General features: G+C 40.9%; 1 protein-coding gene across 1 annotated transcript in view; it reads right to left on the bottom strand.

Annotated features, from left to right (window-relative positions):
- TMEFF2 (transmembrane protein with EGF like and two follistatin like domains 2) overlaps nt 1-19,013 on the bottom strand; it is a 1,119,215-nt gene that overhangs the window by 391,638 nt on the left and 708,564 nt on the right. The window contains exon 5 of the mRNA XM_063934150.1: nt 9,826-9,922. Within this exon, the coding sequence (XP_063790220.1) occupies nt 9,826-9,922 (97 nt within the window). The remainder of the gene's footprint in view (nt 1-9,825; nt 9,923-19,013) is intronic.

The raw sequence follows: 19,013 nt of genomic DNA, 5'->3' as shown, positions 1-19,013 counted from the left end.
TTGCCTCCTTACAGGGACCTGTAAGTGGAGTAGATCGGAGTGCAAGACTTGTGACGGTGAGTAACATCTGTCCGTGTGTTCCTTTTGCGTGTGTTTGTCCCTATCTGTCTCCCTTCCTTCAGGGTGAACGGTGAACCTTGCACGCAGGTGCAAGGTTGAATTTACACCTGGTGCAAGAGTACCGATAGGTGAAATTCGGGCTCTGAGGCCGTGCGCCCAGGATGACCTTCACCTAGCCCGAAAGCTCTATTTTTCTGTTTCAGAGGGCGCTTCGGTCCACAGGTAGGAGGAACGGCACTCAGCAATCTCCTTCCCCCTAGGTCATCGTGTCCGGGTCCGACTGAAGGTTCCAGGTCCGTCGAAGGTTCCGTGACCTGAAGGTGAGAGAGTGCGGCGCCTGGTGAGTAGTGAGTCGACACCTGCACGGCAACAGGCACCACACCACACCGCCACCCTCTTACAATAGGGCACTTTCTAGCTTTGCCTTTATACAAGTCAGTTATACTAATTCTGCATGGGAAACCTGTTATTATGCAAGGTGGTGGCATAATAACTAGGCTGCTCCAATGCCTGTTCTGTTATTGCCCTCTACAACTATTACAGAAGGAAATCATTATATTTGTTAAATAAATAAAATATATATTTTAAACTAATGTATTTATTTATACATTAGTGGAAATGGAAGCCCATTTTTTGGAGGTTGGCTCACATAACTGTACAGATTAAACCAGCACTATATATTGCTTATTGATGCAAACTTATTCTTAATAACATATAGGCTCCATTGTATACAGTACTAGGCTATTTTTTCTAAGAAGTGTATGCTATTGTAGTGCTAGGATATTGCTCTTTAAGAAATTCAAAAAGCAATAGTTGCCCGTTGCCATCACTTATTGACCTTCAGTTAGGTTCCTACCAAAGATTCTTACTGTCTTTTTTATTTTGGGACTGTATGTCGGGTTAGTGCAATAGATATCTTTGCTGTTGCTGTCCTACAGATTGAAGGTCATCTGACTGCATATTACAGTGCCTGCCTGGTTCCTGACCATTTCTGTGTCTGCAGTCTAATCTTAGAATTGCAACCTGTTACTCACCTGGCCTGTTTCTTTTAACCCCAGTCTGCTTGATACTCTTACTATTGACTTTCATTTAGTCTCAAGACTAGTTTTACCTGTTCTCACTTTTCCTAATGTCTCCTGTTTTGCACTTTGTCAGCTGCTGGGGTTCTAGCCTGCAAACCACAACATGTAGGTGTCTCACGGTAAAACCTATTTTCCAACTGTGTGGTCCTAACATAGATGGGACAGTTAATAGCCTTGCCCTTGCAGACCAGTTACTTTTTCTTCAAGGTGGGTTGACTAATTGTGCCAGTAACACTATTTTGTGAGTGTAATATATATGAGTGTGGTTCAATAAGTGAGTTAACAAGACCTCTTGCATGTGTGATGCTCTCTACTTTCATTCTACTTTCCCACCAGGCCAGAGCAGGTAGACCACTGCTTCCCCTCATGGCAATTAAACTGCACTTCATATCAGCCATACTGTCCCAACATCAGTAGTAAGATGATGGGACTGGTGTAAATATGGTCAAACATTGAAATGTGTAGTGTGAAATATATTTTTGCATCTAAAGAGCAAATCAGGAGCTGAAATTCATTGCCAACCTGTCAAAGTGTATGGTGATAATGTCATGTCACGGAAACAGGTTTGGGTTTGGGGCACTGCCTTTGATAACCGCAGGACAGATGATCAAAATGGGCAGCGATCCAGCTGATAAAGCATGTTCACTACAGAGGTCAATTTGTGCCACATTGAAGGTCTGATTCAGGAGGACAGACACGTTAGCATTTGTGATATTGCTGACAAAGTGGATACTGTGCACAAAATTGTTCATGAGCAACTGGGGTACATAAAAAAGTATTAACGCTGGGTACCGTAGCAACTGGCAGAGGTTCACAAAACCAATAGGATAGATTGTCTCTCATGCATGATAATGCAAGACCACACTCAGCCAACTGTACACGTGAGTTGTCACGGCACTACCATTGGGAGATACTGTACCATCCTCCCTACAGACCTGACCTAGCACCAAGTGATCTCCATCTCTTTGGACCATTGAAGAAGCACCTGGGTGGAAGGTGAAGTTTAACAAGCCATCATGTCCTGGCTTCAGGCACTGGTTTCTTATATGCCGGGATATATGCTTTGGTGTACCGTTGGAACAAATGCTTTGACAAGTGTGGGAACTACAGTATATTATGTGGAAAAATACTCTGTACCTTCTGTACCAAGGTCATGCTGTTGATTATACATATACTATATGTACGAGTTGAATAGATTTATGCAATAGGAGGTTATGTTACTTTATTTATTGAACCACCTTCATTATTCAACATACTCCTTACCACATACTGTCCATCTCCTACTAATTCTGCTACTTTTGTACTAGTTTATGGTTAATAAACAGATGCATTGCATTTTAGTAGAATATAAAATATTTCATGCAGCACCATAGAACTATATTTCAGTCAAATTGATTGTTTAATGCTCTAATCATTTTCACTGAAATAAAAAGTAACCTTTTCTGGCCGGAGAATGTAACAGAAAATCACTGCTGTTAAAAATGAACATTATTCACAGCTAACACCCGTCAGATCCTGAAAAGCAAATGTCAGAATCAGTTTTAATATATAAACTATAATCAGCAGTGTGTCAATATGTACCAAAAGCTTGTACAAAAAATGGGGCGTAAAGCATTACTAATATGAGCAACTGTACATAAATGAACTGGCTTTACGGATTCAATTATTTATTACAGTAAACCAAATAATTTACATTTACTTTAAAGACTCTAGTACACAATAAATCGGCAGGAATGGGTAACAGGTGACCAGCATATACCCTCTGGCTAAAAAAGAATAAGACATGAAGAATAAGTCCCTATTATTAAAAAATAAATAAATAAATAATGAAATAAGTATGGAATGGAATCAAATTCTACTGTATACTTTCTGACCTTTCCCAGGTTGTCATGACCGCACAGACTATATTCAAAGCCACAGTCCTCATCTCTCTCCTCTAGAGATGTGTTTGTTACAGTGTTTTGAACAAATGCAATCATAATGTGTTCATTTAAGTGAATCCTATCCTAACTTGTGGCTGTTAACATTATGTCTGTTTTTAGGAAAAATGACAATTTATAGTAACCCCTGAAAGGTTCTTCAGCTCTGAATGTATGTTTCTGCTTTTGATCAAAGCATCTTCCAGTATATGGCAGTGTACTTTCTTTCTTCATTGGGTGTGCATTTGGTGAAAACACCATGGTGAAAACTCCTGAGTGAAAAGACTTAACAAATGGGAATTAACAAAAACAAAACCTGCTCCAGACAAATTGGAGGAACAGAGGATCAGTAAAAGGTACAGTTTTTATATTTTACTTAGTTTATTTAAGCCCAACTATTTAGCGGGAATTATACTTTAGGATTATTATTTGTAGGTAGGGAAAACTAAATCTGCCTGTTTGGATATATTAATTTAGAACAAAAGAACTGACAGTGGGGGTCATTCCGAGTTGATCGCTCGCTAGCTACTTTTAGCAGCTGTGCAAACGCATTGACGCCGCCCACCGGGGAGTGTATTTTCGCTTTGCAGAAGTGCAAACGCTTGTGCAGCAGAGCGGCTGCAAAATCATGTTGTGCAAAACAAGACCAGCCCTGTAGGTACTCTTTGTGTGCGTTGATTCTAATGACGGAGAGACGTCTTTTGACGTCGCACACCCACCCAGCGTTCGCTCAGCCACGCCTGCGTTTTCCCCGACACGCCTGCGTTTTTCTAAGCACTTCCGGAAAACAGTCGGTTGCCACCCAGAAACGCCCAGTTCATGTCAATCTTCCTGTGTTCTGCCGTGCGACTGAAAGCTTCGCTAGAACCTGTGCAAAACCACAAAGGACTTTGTACCCATACGGCGCGCGTGCGCATTGCGGTGCATACGCATGTACAGAAATGAGGATTTTTAGCCTGATCATTGCGCTGCAAACAACGGCAGCTAGCGATTAACTTGGAATGACCCCAAATGTTCCATAGATTACTGTAAATATATTGATCCAATCTTTCATTAGACAAAAAAAAGTGGATATAAGCCACATAACTGTTTTGTGACTACTTAGTAGCACCCATGCTCAAATCCACTCCTCTTATAATTCAGTCTTATAAATCCACATTAAATTGAAAGCACCTATACTGTATAAGTTCAGGCCTTGAATCATCCTGTTACATTTTGTTCCTTTCTAACCTGCAATCACTTGCTTATTGGGGTTACTGCTACTGTCCTTTGCTTTTTCCTGACATTGGCCTAATTCAGACCTGATCACAGCAGCAAATTTGTTCTCTAATGGGCAAACCATATGCACTGCAGGGTGGCATATATAACAAGTGCAGAGAGAGTTAGATATGGGTGGGGTGTGTTCAAACTGAAATCTAAATTGCAGAGTAAAAATAAAGCAGACAGTATTTACACTGCACAGAAACAAAATAACCCACCCAAATCTAACTCTCTCTGCACGTTATATCACCCCCCGCCCCCACCACCACCACCTGCACTGCACATTATTTTACCCATTAGAGAACAAATCTGCTGCTGCAATCAGGTCCGAATTAGGCCCATTGTGTGTACAACATATTGGTCATTGCTAGATGTTAAGGAGTTACTAGGATCCCATGGCCACTCCAACTGTTTCCTGCCCTGAACTATGCACGTACTGTATGTGCGCATCCACTTGGTCCCCAAAATGACATTTTAAGGAAGGGGAGTGCCCAAAAAAACAATTATGTATTATGTATAATAAGTACAATGTAGTACAATCCTTAAACAGGACTCATGTTGGATTGTCTGTGATAGTTGTATATTATGCAAGTGATATAAAGGACTGGGATGGTATGGTGTAAATGCTGTAGCACAAAGAAAAGTATAGATAGAATACATGTAAAACAAGATATTCTATTGCAGGTAGTATATAAAAGTAGCAAATGTAAAACAACCACATTAATATGCTCCTATTTTTTGTAAGCAAGCTATAATTGCTAGTGTTGCATGCTGTGTCTTTATAATGATGTGCACTACCTTTGCTCTTTATAGACTTGTCTTGATTCTTCTCTGACCCTTTACAAAATGTCCTTATACATGTTTTACCTTCTCTCTGTGTTCATCTTCCATCAATACAAATGATCAAAAAACTATTATATTTAATGAGTTGGAGCGGAGGCTAGTCTAGGATTGTCTCAAGTTCTAGCCCTCTTTCTTGCCAGAACCATCTTAACTGTATTGGGCAAAGCAATGCACTTGGGCCCTTAACCACCCAGTCACAAAAATCCCCCCCCCCCAAAAAAAAAAAAAAAAAAATCATGGGGACTTGGCTTCTTATCTTCCACTACTGGGGCGACATTTAGGGGCTTCCCCACCCCCAGTGTACCTACCTTGCTGCCCCGACACCCACAGTACATGCTAGCTCATTCCCGCTGGTACCCGGACATCCACACTGCTGTACTTCTGGCCTACTTCCTCCTGCAATCGCGGTCTCCATTAGGGTCCTCTCCTCGACCATCGGGACTGGCCTCCGCTGACCCCTGTCTCCCTTGCATGTCTTGAGCAGTGGCTCCCTAAACCCGGAGAATGGAGCTCTGACCCATGGGTGTACCCGCCAGCCATCTTGGATCAGTCCTGCAAATGGCTGAAACACTGTGGTGCCTTTCTTCAGCTGCATATGTCCCCTCAGGGGGCTTTATCTGTGTATCAACTGCTGTCTCCCAATACATTGGTCCCTGTTCAGCTGCTGTAGTGGTTGGCTGTTGCTGGTGGAGGGACCCAAGTGGGACTGGTCATATTGTGCCTCCTTTACTGTGCTGTGCTCCCACAACTGCTCTTTTCCTTCTCTGGAGCATGAAACACCTGAGTACAACCTGTACCTGAGGTGATCCCAGTGCCTGCACCTCTATCCACCATGGGGGCTGGGAGTAATCCTTTCAAACCTCATTATTAACCCCTATGGAGGTCTGCTGCTGGTGACGTTAACAGAGCTGGAAGGTACTGTGCACCTCTAGCCTTGCTACAGTATTCTCCAATAAGTCCACTGCTGCATTCTTCCCTGTCCTGCTGCAGTCATCTGTAACCTCTGCAGAGGGTGGCCTCCCTGGATCTTCCCCATAGTGCTCTATCCCTGTTGGGGCACTGCTGGAACAGATACTCCTGTTGCTAACCATTAGGCTGACGACCCATATCTCCTGAGGACACTGGAGTTGGTTTTCAGGACTGCACCATTACCACTTCTTCTCTTTGCCCCTACACCATTTGCAATAGCAACCTTGCACCTTCATTTTACATCACACCTATGCCCTTTTTCCCTCTGCCTCCTGGTAGACCTGCTGCTTCCTCATGAGGTGCTCTCACTCCCTGGACTTTCCTATGGCTTGATGCCTAGGAGTTGTCTTTGCTGCAATGTGATGAACTGTCCCACCCCATGATGCCAGCATAGCCATTACTTAGGGGGTATGTCACAGCAACAACCTTATCTATAGTACACTACATTTCTAATACAGAACTTTGATGTTTGCTTACTGATCTCTTCTTCTACTTCACTTGCTGGCCCCATGGCGAATGGATGAAAGAATTCCCATAAGAAGGACTCTGCACTGCCTGAGACTACTCCCAGCTGCTCGGCTATGTGACAGTTTCTACAGCTGTTTGGCTCCCTTCCAGTGGGTGACTCCTCTTTTACCCCCTTTCCACTCAGCTTTCCAAAGCCTCTGGCACCTCAAACCAGACCGAAGATCACTCTGTAAACCAAGATTGCAGATAGATGCTGGGAATGTCACACAGATTCTAGGACTGCTGCGAACCTTGCCTAGTAAGCAAGACTTTGACCAGCTAGAATGCAGAATCAAAGATACTTTCCATTCCAAAATCACCTCCATATAGTCGGATGTACAGATCTATAGTGGCACCATCACAAACGTGCAATCCCAGCATGACTAGGTGATCCGTCCGCCTAGTCACGCCGGAAGTGCACAGAGATGCTTCCCATTCTGAGCATCTCTGTCTGGGCGCGCGCCCACCCGGACGGAGATGCTCTCCATTCAAGCGAATGGGGCGTGTCTGTCACGGGTGCGTGTGCCTGACCAGCGTGGCTCCATCTGTATCACAACTGGCCACACAACTGTCTTCTCTGGAGGACTTCACAGCTGAGTTCATTTCCTCTCATAATGTGCTTAGGGATGCTGTGATGCGACAGGCATCGACCCTCCACCGCTTCCAGAGTAGGCTAGAGGATTTGGATAATAGGGGGAGGAGAAATAACCCCTGCAGGAGAGGTATTTCTGAAGACATTTCACCAAATGGTCTTATGGACTTTCTCAGTAGAATCTTCAATGATATATTGGGCAAGTATCCTAGCAACTTTACTGTGTTTTACAGGGCACACCATGCTCTCCGGCCTAGCGGTACCTCAAGGGATTGACCACGTGATGTCATCTGCAGACTTCATTACTACCATGAAAAGCAGGATATCATGTGCAAGGTTAACAGCTTGGACAATATCGATGTGGATGGTCAGCAAATACAAATTTCCTCTCCTCCTGCTATAGACTTATAACTGAAAATTCTTACTCTGACCCTCCAAAGTTCACAGCGGACTGGGAACGTGACCTCCAGATTTCTTTCTCCTCACATGACCGAAAGACTATTTTTGATATGTCCTTTGCTAGCTCAATTAGTTACTCAGTGATCGAGACCCGTTATTTAGTAATCTCCCACTTGTACAGATGCCCACAAACCCTTGCTAAAATGTTTCCCACATGATCCAAAAAGGTTGGCACTTTGACTCTGGGGAGGTTCTTCTGTACATATCTGGTGGGACTGCCTGACTATGCCCCTTTTGGGAGATATTAATCTTGTTTTTTGCCTTGATCTTGGGCTGTACAGTCCCATCGCACCCCCGTTTTTTTTGGCTCCTACAGTTAAACCCGGTATCCCTCCCACGCTACAGAAAGACCCTACTAAGGTTCCTGAATAGCGCAGCAAAGGTAGACATTCCAGTTAACTGGAGGTCTATGGCACCTCCCTCCTTGACGGATTGGTTTGCTAGTATAGACCTTTATATGGAAATGGAGGATTTGCGAATCGGAGTGGAGAAACAGCGTAGTTTAGTGACACTTATCCCTGGCTAGAATTTAAATGTTCTGTACAATACAAAGAGGTTATGGCTTGACCGGTTGACACTTTTGGTAGGATATTCCTCCTAAACCCTCTCCTCCCGCCCTTCCTTTTTCCCTTTCTCCCCAGTTTTCCCATGTCCATATCTGTGAGATTTTTCTTTGCTTTTTTTATATAGTTTTTGTTTGTGTGTCTGATGCTTTTTCACTGATTGATTGCAGTGTTTAGATATGTTTATATTGACGTTGATCTCCTGCCTGTTTTGATGTATCTACTAAATGTAACATTGGAATGTACGAGTAAGTTATTTGTACAATGTTTCCACTATAAAACAATAAACATTTATTGAAAAAAAAATCATAACATGCCCTTCCTGCAGTCCAGCACCTGTCTCTCCACATGCTTCCATTATGTGAATTGCTGATAGCATTATGATTGGTGGATAGTTCCAGCCATCCACCAATCAGCATGCTGACAGCAATTCACTGTCTGGCTGCAGGCTGGTAGGCAGGTAAAGAATTATGCCTTACCACTCTGACTGTGTGACCATAACCCACCCCTGTTTGATGGCCTCTAGAGTTGTTGGGCCCTGGGCATCTGCCGAGTGTGACTATACTTTAAGATGGCCCTGTTCTTTGGATGCCCTGTTGATTTTTATATCTACTAACACTTCTGAATCCACCTACAACATTAATCTGTTTCAAAACATTTTCCACAGCAAAAATATTACAGTCTATATTCTCAATCCACCCCTGTGCATTGGACTGTATGAGATATATAGTTATATTGCGGCATTAGCACCATTTTGCGGTATATTTGCCATGTGTTAACATGTACATACTGGAAATGAAGAGACAACTCATTTTATAAACTATAGCAAGTTTACATGGTGGCATGTGAGGTTGTTAGGAGTGATATTTACTATATGTTATGTATTGGAGAGTAAGAGGAAGGATGTGAAGGGACATTTTGGTCTGATATACTTTGCATTCCATTTGTATTATCATGTGCATTAAATATTATCATCTTAGTTGTGCAAAAAATAAAGAAGTGACCTTTATTGACCAACAAGAACATCTGAACCCAGCACCGCGTCATAATTATCAATTAATGGGCACATTTCACAACAACAATGAAAAGCCATTGTAAAGTAACTGAAAAGAGAATTGAATTCTTATGGGTTTGCTTGTTTTGCTAGATTCGTTTGTTAGGATGCTGATACTATAAAGACCTATGTGACAAATGCACTTCGATCAAGTGACTCTGCAAATGACATTCATACTTGGTAGATAGATGTTGGATTACAGAATAATAAATAAACAAACTTCAGCATCTTAACTTTGACAAGGGTCAGACCAAATGCAGTTTGTCTATGTCATAAAAACAGAAGGAGAAAACATTAATTTCCATTTTATGATTCACCTATATCATTTACTGCACCTTATCTTTATTGTGTGAGTTGTGATACATGACATGAAAGCTATTAAATGAAAAGTGAATTAAATATCATTATTAGTCTATACTTCAACAGACATCGATTGGCAAATAAGGAATACTTCATTATATATAAAACGGGTTGTGGAAATAAACAAATATATAACAGTAATTGCATAAAATATTACCAGACATCCTCTGCATCTTCGTCACACTCTGCTCCAAACTGACAAATGTCACAGGTTGATGTCTCCTTTTGACTGGTTTCCCCAGAGCCTTCATTTGCTGAAAGAACAAACATCAACATAATCAATATTGCACCTGTCAATCCAATTTGGGGCACTGGAGGTGGAGAAAGGAATTTACAGTAATTCTAGCAATACGTTAAGGATCATGACCCAAAACCACCATTTTGAACTCGTATTAAGATACAGCAATATATTTGTTTTAATTTCATTTTGCCATAGTTCAGGCTGAGGTCACGAGTATAGGACTGGTAAACAGCACAGTTGGTATAGGCCAAGGACAATTACAAAAGACATTCTGCAACATGAAATCTAACATCATCCTAGCTACAGCTAATAAGGGCTTTTGAATGCCTGTATTTTTATAGTTACATTTGAATAATGAATTATTTTAATTAACAGTGTTCACTTTTAGGGATTACATGTTTAAACCAAGTCTTTTGTAAAGAATGCATACAGTAGTTAAACGGATTTCTTTCAACATTTTTTCTTTATCTGTACAATAAATTGCACTTTGCTGCAGGCACTTACATGGATTGTCTGTTTAGTTATTTTCCGTATTATACCTTTTTATAAAAATGTATGCAACTAACTGGGTTTCTTAAGCTAAATAATTAATTTGTTGGAGAAAAAAATATATTTATCTTGGAATTAATTGCAAATACAATAATCAGAGCTTTTGAACACAAACGGCAATGTCAATGGATCCTTAACCTTATGGCAGAACCAATAAAGAATACTGGAAAAACAGAAATCTTTGTTAAACACATTAAAGAGAAAAAAAAAGTATAAATTACGAATTAATATTTTATTTTGTTAGCAAATCATATTACTTATGCAGTCATATTACTCCCTATGGTACAAATGTTAACTAATCCAGCATAGAAGTCAATATTTTGCTAATGGCAATACAGGTTGAGTATCCTTTATCCAAAATGCTTGGGACCAGAGGTATTTTGGATATCGGATTTTTCTGTAGTTTGGAATAATTGCATACCATAATGAGATATCATGGTGATGGGACCTAAGTCTAAGCACAGAATGCATTTATGTTGCATATACTCCTTATACACACATCCTGAAGATAATTTTAGCCAATATCTTTAATAACTTTGTGCATTAAACAAAGTGTCAACAGCAACAAGCCACCCAAACCTACACAACAAGACATGACAATAGGGAGAGGAGGGAGAATGTACCTTAGTCCAGTACAGTGGAGAATCTGTTCTATTTCATCTAAGTTACTGAAACAATTTTAAGTAGCAGCCAATGAAGTCCATTCAGACACTGCCAGTCTGAGTCAGGCAATTCTCTTAATTAAAATACTGGAAAAGCAGCTACAGAACTGAAGGAGTAGATGCAATAAAGCTATTCTGCTAATTATGTTGGACTTGTAGATCAAGTTCTGGATTTGCTTCACCAGGACCAAAGGGTTGTCAACATCTTCCAATCAGATCACTACATTTTGCAACCATACTATATACCAGGTTTAAGGCATATGTAACGTCTTCGCAATTGACACAGATCTTAACAGATCAAAGTGTTCCTTATGAGCAAGTTTTAAGCTCAAGTGGCACATGACATGGCAAAGTCTCCTGCTTCAGTTTCTCCTGCAACTGCAGCTGCTAGGTAAAAACGGAAAAAAAAAATTCAGAGACCTACTGGTGATGAGGAAGAGTCAACTCAATGCACCAGAGTGAACCAACATTATAACATCTGGTCAGGACTAGAAGAATAGTCAAAAATTATTGACACCTCTACCATGACTCAATCTGATACAGTAACCATCAATAGAATGCTGGAGGATTATTTTAATGACAATGGGGGTTATTCCGAGTTGATCGCTCACTAGCAGTTTTTAGCAGCCATGCAAATGCTATGCTGACGCCCACTGGGGGTGTATTTTAGGTTAGCAGAAGTGCCAACGGTTGTTTCGCAGAGTGCCTGCAAATTTTTTTTGTGTAGTTTCAGAGTAGCTCAAAACCTACTCAGCGCTTGCGATCACTTCAGGCTATTCAGTTCTGGATTTGATGTCACACACCCGCCCAGCGTTTGCCCAGCCACGCATGCGTTTTCCCTGGCATGCCTGCATTTTTCCTAACACTCCCTGAAAACGGTCAGTTGCCACCCAGAAACACCCACTTTATGTCAATCACTCTGCGGCAACCAGTGCAACTGAAATGCATCGCTAGACCCTGTGCAAAACTGCATCGGTCATTGTGCCCGTACGTCGCGCATGCACATTGCGATGCATGCGCAGAACTGCCATTTTTTAGCCTGATCACTGTGCTGCGAACAAATGCAGCTAGCGATCAACTCAAAATGACCCCCAATGTACAAGTTAGCATGTCAGACAGTAGCTTAGCTTTAATTAAGCTGCCCACCCTCCATTGTGTACTTGGAACTAGGATTTAACACTGACATAGGAAACTACTTCATAAAAATGTGAAAAATCTGATATTCATAAAAATAAACACCTTCCAACTGTAGAGAGGTTTAACAACCCTGTTAGCTGTCTTAAGCTCATTGGTAGTTTGTTTTGTGGGGACCCAAGCAAGTCAAGAACTTCAGCCACAAATGTGACAGTCCCTGTTGCCATGGCCGGATTAACACTGGGGAGGGTGGAGCAGGAGCTCCATCCCCCCCTTCCCCAATCAAAATAGGCCCACAGGATTCCCTGCTACTGGAAACAGGAAAAAAAATCATGTTACTGCAAGCCAGTAGCTGCCTGATGCCCCGCCCACTGAAACAGCAACTTTACAGCCCCCTTCTCCACCTGTTATTCCAGGTTTTTACTATCGAGCATATACATTTTTTCTCTGCTCCTTCCCTGTGCCGTGATGTCACACTGAGACATACCACAAGTGCCTCCCCACTACCATGCACAACAGCAGAAGCCAGCAGCAGACTTCTCTGTCAGGACGCCGAGTGACTACGCCACTTGTCCAGTCCTATGACACCTCTGCCGGGCTGACTCATGGTGCTTGCTGAATGGTAGGGTTTTTTCCTCAAAGTGGACGTAGCCACGGGGGCCGTGATTAGGCTACACTCCCGACTTTTCCTGCTCAGACCATATGCATCCCTGGCTACTCATGCTGTGTCTGGCTGGCTTAGTGACGGGGAATATGGGGGAGAGTAGGAAGAATGAACACTATTATTATGCGTGTATATATGTTTAAGTGGCACTTAGTGACTGTTTTTTAGGTTTCTCTTTGGTGTCTAGATCTAATACCTTCTCCGGGCCAGATTAAGGTTTGAGGGGGCCTCTGAGGCAACTAGGTTGTGGGGACCACCACCTGCAAATTTGATCCGGTGCCTCTGCTTACCTGCTACAGCAAGTAGGCACTAGGGGGTAAATTTTCTATAGATGCTAAAAATGAAAAGTGGTGATGGTGCCCATAGCAACCAATCAGATTATGTCTTTCATTTTCTAGGATGCAAAAGAGAAATGATATACAGAATTTGATTGGTTGTTATGGGCAACATCACCACTTTTCATTTTTAGAACCTTTAGTAAATTTACCCCTAGGACCCAGAGCGGCTTTGACTCAGGCAAGGAACAATGTATGGTGGGCCCTGCGTGACACAACCCCTAGTCACTCCCCCCTGCGGCAGTACACAATATACCCTTCATAAATTTCAGCTCCAGGCCCATGTGGTCCTTGCCTGTTGCCGAATTGCTTTCTTTGCTAAACTGTGCATGTTCTTTTTCATATACAGATGTGCCCTCCAACATTGTTGCTGAAGTTACGTTATATAGCCCCTCTAGTCACCCCCCCACCCCCCCAACACCAGGCATTTTTTTGAGCATGTTTCCTGAAAATGTGTCTTATTCGCAATGTTATGTGAATAAGACGCACAAGCAGACTTTGCCAATTAAAATGATATGTGGCATGCCTTTTTTCTGTTTGCAACTGCAGCTGTATCTGCACATGAAATGCACAGTGTTTGCAGTGCGAACAAGACGTATTTTCAGCTAAAAAATATGCCTGACAATAGCAGATCTGCCCGGGAACTGCTGGATCATTAACACCAGGCATCTTGTGGTGCATGGCGCATTGAGGCTAGATGTATGAGGACCAGGGCTGTTTCTAGCCAATTGTTTCACAGTAAAACAATGCACCTCTCCCAATAGACATTCAAAAATGCACCCCTCCCCCCGCCAGGGAAGGGGGAATGGCCTCATTTAAATGGATGTAGCCTCATTAAAATGGGCATGGCCTCGCAGGAAAAGACTACCATACAACCCACTTTTTGACCCTGCAACAACAGACCTTAGCTAACACAGGAAAATAAAGTTTCCATCATATTAAACCCCACACAGTAATGCCCCTTGCACCATTTAATGCCCCCTGCACCATATTATGCCATATACCGCAATGCCCCTAATACATTATGCCCTACAGTAAAGCTTCTATTTACTTTTAAATTACCTGCTCATGGTCAGGGGTTTCATGCACTGGATGTCATGCTCGCTGCTAAGGGTTTCATGTGCTGGGTGTCATGCTCGTTGCCAGGGGTTTCATGTGCTGGCTGCCATACTTGTTGCAAGAGGTGTGTACTCGCATGATGTCATGATACAACTGCATCATTCCACAAAACTTTGCCACCCGAGCGGAGTACTATGGAAGGGAGGAGGGGGAGCAGTATAGGAGAGCCAGCAAGTGCCGCTGCGTGCGCCCCATGCGATTGCACGGCTTTCTTGCCGCTAGAAATGGCACTGATGAGGACTCAACTGTACAACAGAAGGGTGAGTGGGAAAGCAAATGACAATTCAATCTTGCACCACTTTTCAATATGGGCTGTATTTTTGGAGGGCATTGTTGATGGTCTTTTTTGCATAGACAAATATTTTAAATTAGTTATTGATCTAATTAATTATTAATTTGCAACACACTTTTAAACAGAAGTAACTGTCATGTGTTTGTGACGCTGCTCTGTTGCTTAGTTTAGCCAGCCAGCATTTGGCAAATAACGGTGAACAATATTGTGAGCTGTGAGTTGGTCAAAATTGACTGGAAATGAGTGGAAATGGATGTAATTGAGGTTAATAATACTGCAAGAACAAAAGCACCTACAAATTCTGCAATTTTAGCTGTTTTTATGACTATTTTTTTTTTTAAAAAGACAGATCCAAAACCCAAACCAGCAAGGGCGGTTTTCGACAAACCAATACAGATCCAAAACACGAAGGCGATACAGAACCAAAACACAAAACCAAAAAAATGGCCCTGCACACACCCATAATTTCTACCCGGTACTGATAATTTATGATGACTCAGTCATTACATATCCCTGATAACTTATTACTAATCATTCATAATCAAATTTTTCTAAATTTGCACTCACTCATCATACCTCACACATATGCTGAATTTTCCCCAGTCTTATTGTGATGTTGGTATATCAGAACAGGTAGGATTAGATAGGTATTCTAGAACCCTTCCTCTTTTCAGCTGGTTTGCTGTGGTTAAGCTAAACAATATATATATTTTTCATTATTTTGTATTTATTTCATTTATTTATATATTTAATTGATGACATTTAGTTACTGTATTTGTTTGATTTACTTTACTAGTGATACATAGAGTTATTTTTTAGATTTATTTATTTTTTAATTTACTAATACTGTGTATAGTTTATTTCTACAGAATTGAACATGTAAATTCCAATAAAAATTGCTCCAGTGTCAGGTGGGAGCCAACCTAGGTTTGACAGATGCAGTAGCATCTAGTTGTGAATAATATTTATTCTGGGCCAGCACCATCATTTTCTTTGTTTGCATATATGCAGGTAAGATGGCAATATGGCTACTGCTTTTGATAGAAAGGATAATACATTTTTCATTTAACGTTAGTTTAACACCCCTGCAATGGAAATTCAGAGTAAGACTGAACATTGATTTCATGCTTCCGCTCTTCCCCTCGACCCCCTGTAGTTCCGTCACTGAAACACAATATATTAGCTCACCACATATAGTATTGTGAAATGTTTGATGAAAATTATTGCACAGTATTAAAAATAAAGTCCATTATATTCTCGAAAAGAAAAACATTTCTTGATTTATAAAAACAAATAATGAAAAATTACTGTATAGTTATTCTAAAATATGTACTAAAATATAGTGACAGCATGCTTATCAAATAGATGGAACTTTCATTTCCACTGCTAGACTGTAGAGGGAACTAAAAAAACATTGACCACATTCTACTGTATTTACACAGTATCTACTTTTACAAGACAGGTCAGACATCCTATAATTTCATAAATAACATCTTTTGTTAGGAAGGATTCTGCACTTTATTATAATCTATTGTATACTAAATAATTCAGTGTCATACACACTAGTTTCTACCTGGAAAATAAATAGACGTCAGCACTGTAAATCATGTTGACTACAGCTTTTTTATGATTTACACCCTAGTACTCTAGTGTCCAGATCAGCTTTAAGAAAGCAGTTTATCTTGTTTGCTAGTAAAATTGGGTTTCTGTCATTGTGTTCTTGTCAATTTTATTGACATGAAGATAGTACATAAAAATGGTTGCACCATCTTAACCACACATAGTGGATCAGCATTAAGACTCTGTTATCAAAACTGTCAAATAATTAGAGCAATTACCATGGTTTTGATTCACATTTATCACAACAGCTGCAACATAAAATACTGTATCTATATTTTCCAAATCTCTCATTAGATGTGTCCATCTGTATGCACAGACTAAAATTCTAATTTTGTCATGAACGATGCTGTGTAAGCAAGAATTCATATTTCTGATGCTCTACCTATTGAGCGGAGGCTTAAAAAAGCCACCCCTCCTGTACCTGCCATTTGGACCTCCCTCCCTTGGCTCTCCCAAACGTTAGCCCAATTTGAGTAGGCTGGGTGTGTTTTATATGACCTATTAAAGGTGTACTTAGCAGAACATGAGTTTGGATTAACTCTAGCAGGATATCTTGTGCCTCTTCTCTCCCTCTTTTCAAGAAAGTAGCCCAGACTGTATAGGGCTGGTACTGTTTAAGCATTTGAAAGAGGAAGAACCCTTGTTTTTATTTTAAATTATGTTCCTATGCATTTATTTATTTATTAAAGAAAAGACAGTCATCATTATCAAATTGCAAACTTGTGCTTGCCTTAAGTAGGTGCAAAATGGTTGTTTAAAGATACTTTTAGCTCTAAAATGGATGCTTCTCTCAGGACCGTAACTAGATGTGTGTGGAGTGTGCCTTGCACATAGCGCTGCAGGGTAGGGGGCGCTGTTAGCGCCACTTGTCAACTATCTGTTTTAAATACAATGCTTTCACACCTTTTTTGAAGCCCAGCATCTCCTGACTGCCCCTGCCTCCTTCCCCCACCCCTTCCATCGCTAATACCTTTACAACATTCATGAACTTAACTTGAGAGCTCTTTGTTATTCAGTTACACTGTAATTTATTACATTTCAAGATACTGACATACCCGGGACTTAAAACCATTGCCTGTCGCATTGCAGTCAGACACTGTATTCATGATTTTTCTGCCCTTACATAGAAAGCTAAATAATTCTATGCTAGATAAATTCTATTTTAAGCTTACCTTGTACTATGGGAAAAAATGATCAGCATTGCAGTTGAGCAGATCTATGTAGTGTGTGGCTGCAAGGGATTACATGTGTAGCTGCACACTACATAAATCTGCTCAATTGCAATGCTAATTATTATTGTACAAAGTGCAAGTAGCTTCATATAGTTAGAAATCTCACAGATTTTATGTGGGATCAAAAAGCTCAATGAGTGGGGTATTTGACTGGAATGCAACAGGTTGTGGGTTTGAATCCTGGGTATGGCCGTATATTGAAATCTGTTATTTAATAAAGGGTTTTGTAACTGAATAACGACAAGCTCTCAAGTTAATGAATGTGGTTTAAAAAGGATTTGTGTCCAATCCATTTTCTTGCAGTGTTCTATAAATGTGTGTGTATATACAGTATATACAGCTGTAGCCATGCTCATTGTGGCTACATCTTACTATGATCACACCTAACACATGTACGTTGCATGAATAGGAGCAGCAAATGCCAAAGCTAGACATTGGTGCACTGAGTGCTCATTTAGCGCAGATATAGCCACAATGAGAGTGGCTACATATGTATATAATTTATATAAAATGTGGGAAGGGGTATCATAGCATGGGCTTTCTCTGAGATCAATTTTGTAATGCCCCTTCCCTCTTATGTCCCTATTGGAAAAATGGGGGGGGGCGCCAATTCTCTTTCTGGCACAGGGCAACAAAAAGTCTAGTTACAGCTCGGGCTTTTCTAATGGGCATACTTAATTATCTGTGTATGCCTATACAGTACATGCACAGGGTTGCAAGTGAAATATTTACTCTAAATATTGAACAAGTTAATGTACTGTTGTAGCAAAATGCTTTTTTACGGAATGCAAATAATTTTTGGGAACAACTCCAGCCTCTTTTGAACTGGCGGACAAAGCAAATATAATAACAGAGAAAAGAGATGCTGGCCCTGCTGGATTAGCAGTATGCAATATTAATCTCTTTCCCCGTTCTTTAACTAGTTCCTATACTGATTATGTTAAAAAGATTAACAGATTAACAGGATTATTTGCCAAAACTAGAGCCTTTTTCTCACTTTTAATATTTTATCAGCATTAACACTAGTTTCACTGAACTAGTTACTGTAAGGGAACCAAAACAAATATATTCAAGGATTCTTCCTGCTTATCCTGTGATTTTGTGGCCAGTATTTTAGTAGATGAGAACTAGAGATGTGTGGCGGGCACTTTTCGTGTTTTGGTTTTGGATCTGGATCCCCGCTCGTGTTTTGGATCTGGATTGGTTTTGCCAAAACCACACTTTTGGGTTTTGCTTTTGGATCTGGATGATTTAAAAATAAAACACTAGAAACAGCTAAAATAACAGATTTTGGGAGTAATTTTGATCCTACTGTATTGACCTCAATAACATTCATTTCCACTCATTTCCAGTCTATTCTGAACACCTCACAATATTGTTTTTAGGCCAAAAGGTTGCACCGAGGTTGCTGGATGACTAATCTAAGTGACACAAGTGGGCGGCATAAACACCTGGTCCATCTAGAAGTGGCACTGCAGTGGCAGACAGAATGGCACT

This window comes from Pseudophryne corroboree, chromosome 7, assembly GCF_028390025.1.
Source record: "Pseudophryne corroboree isolate aPseCor3 chromosome 7, aPseCor3.hap2, whole genome shotgun sequence".
NCBI lineage: Eukaryota > Metazoa > Chordata > Amphibia > Anura > Myobatrachidae > Pseudophryne > Pseudophryne corroboree.
The sequence above is the reverse complement of the archived record's forward strand: the minus strand, read 5'-3'. Positions and strand labels throughout refer to the sequence as shown.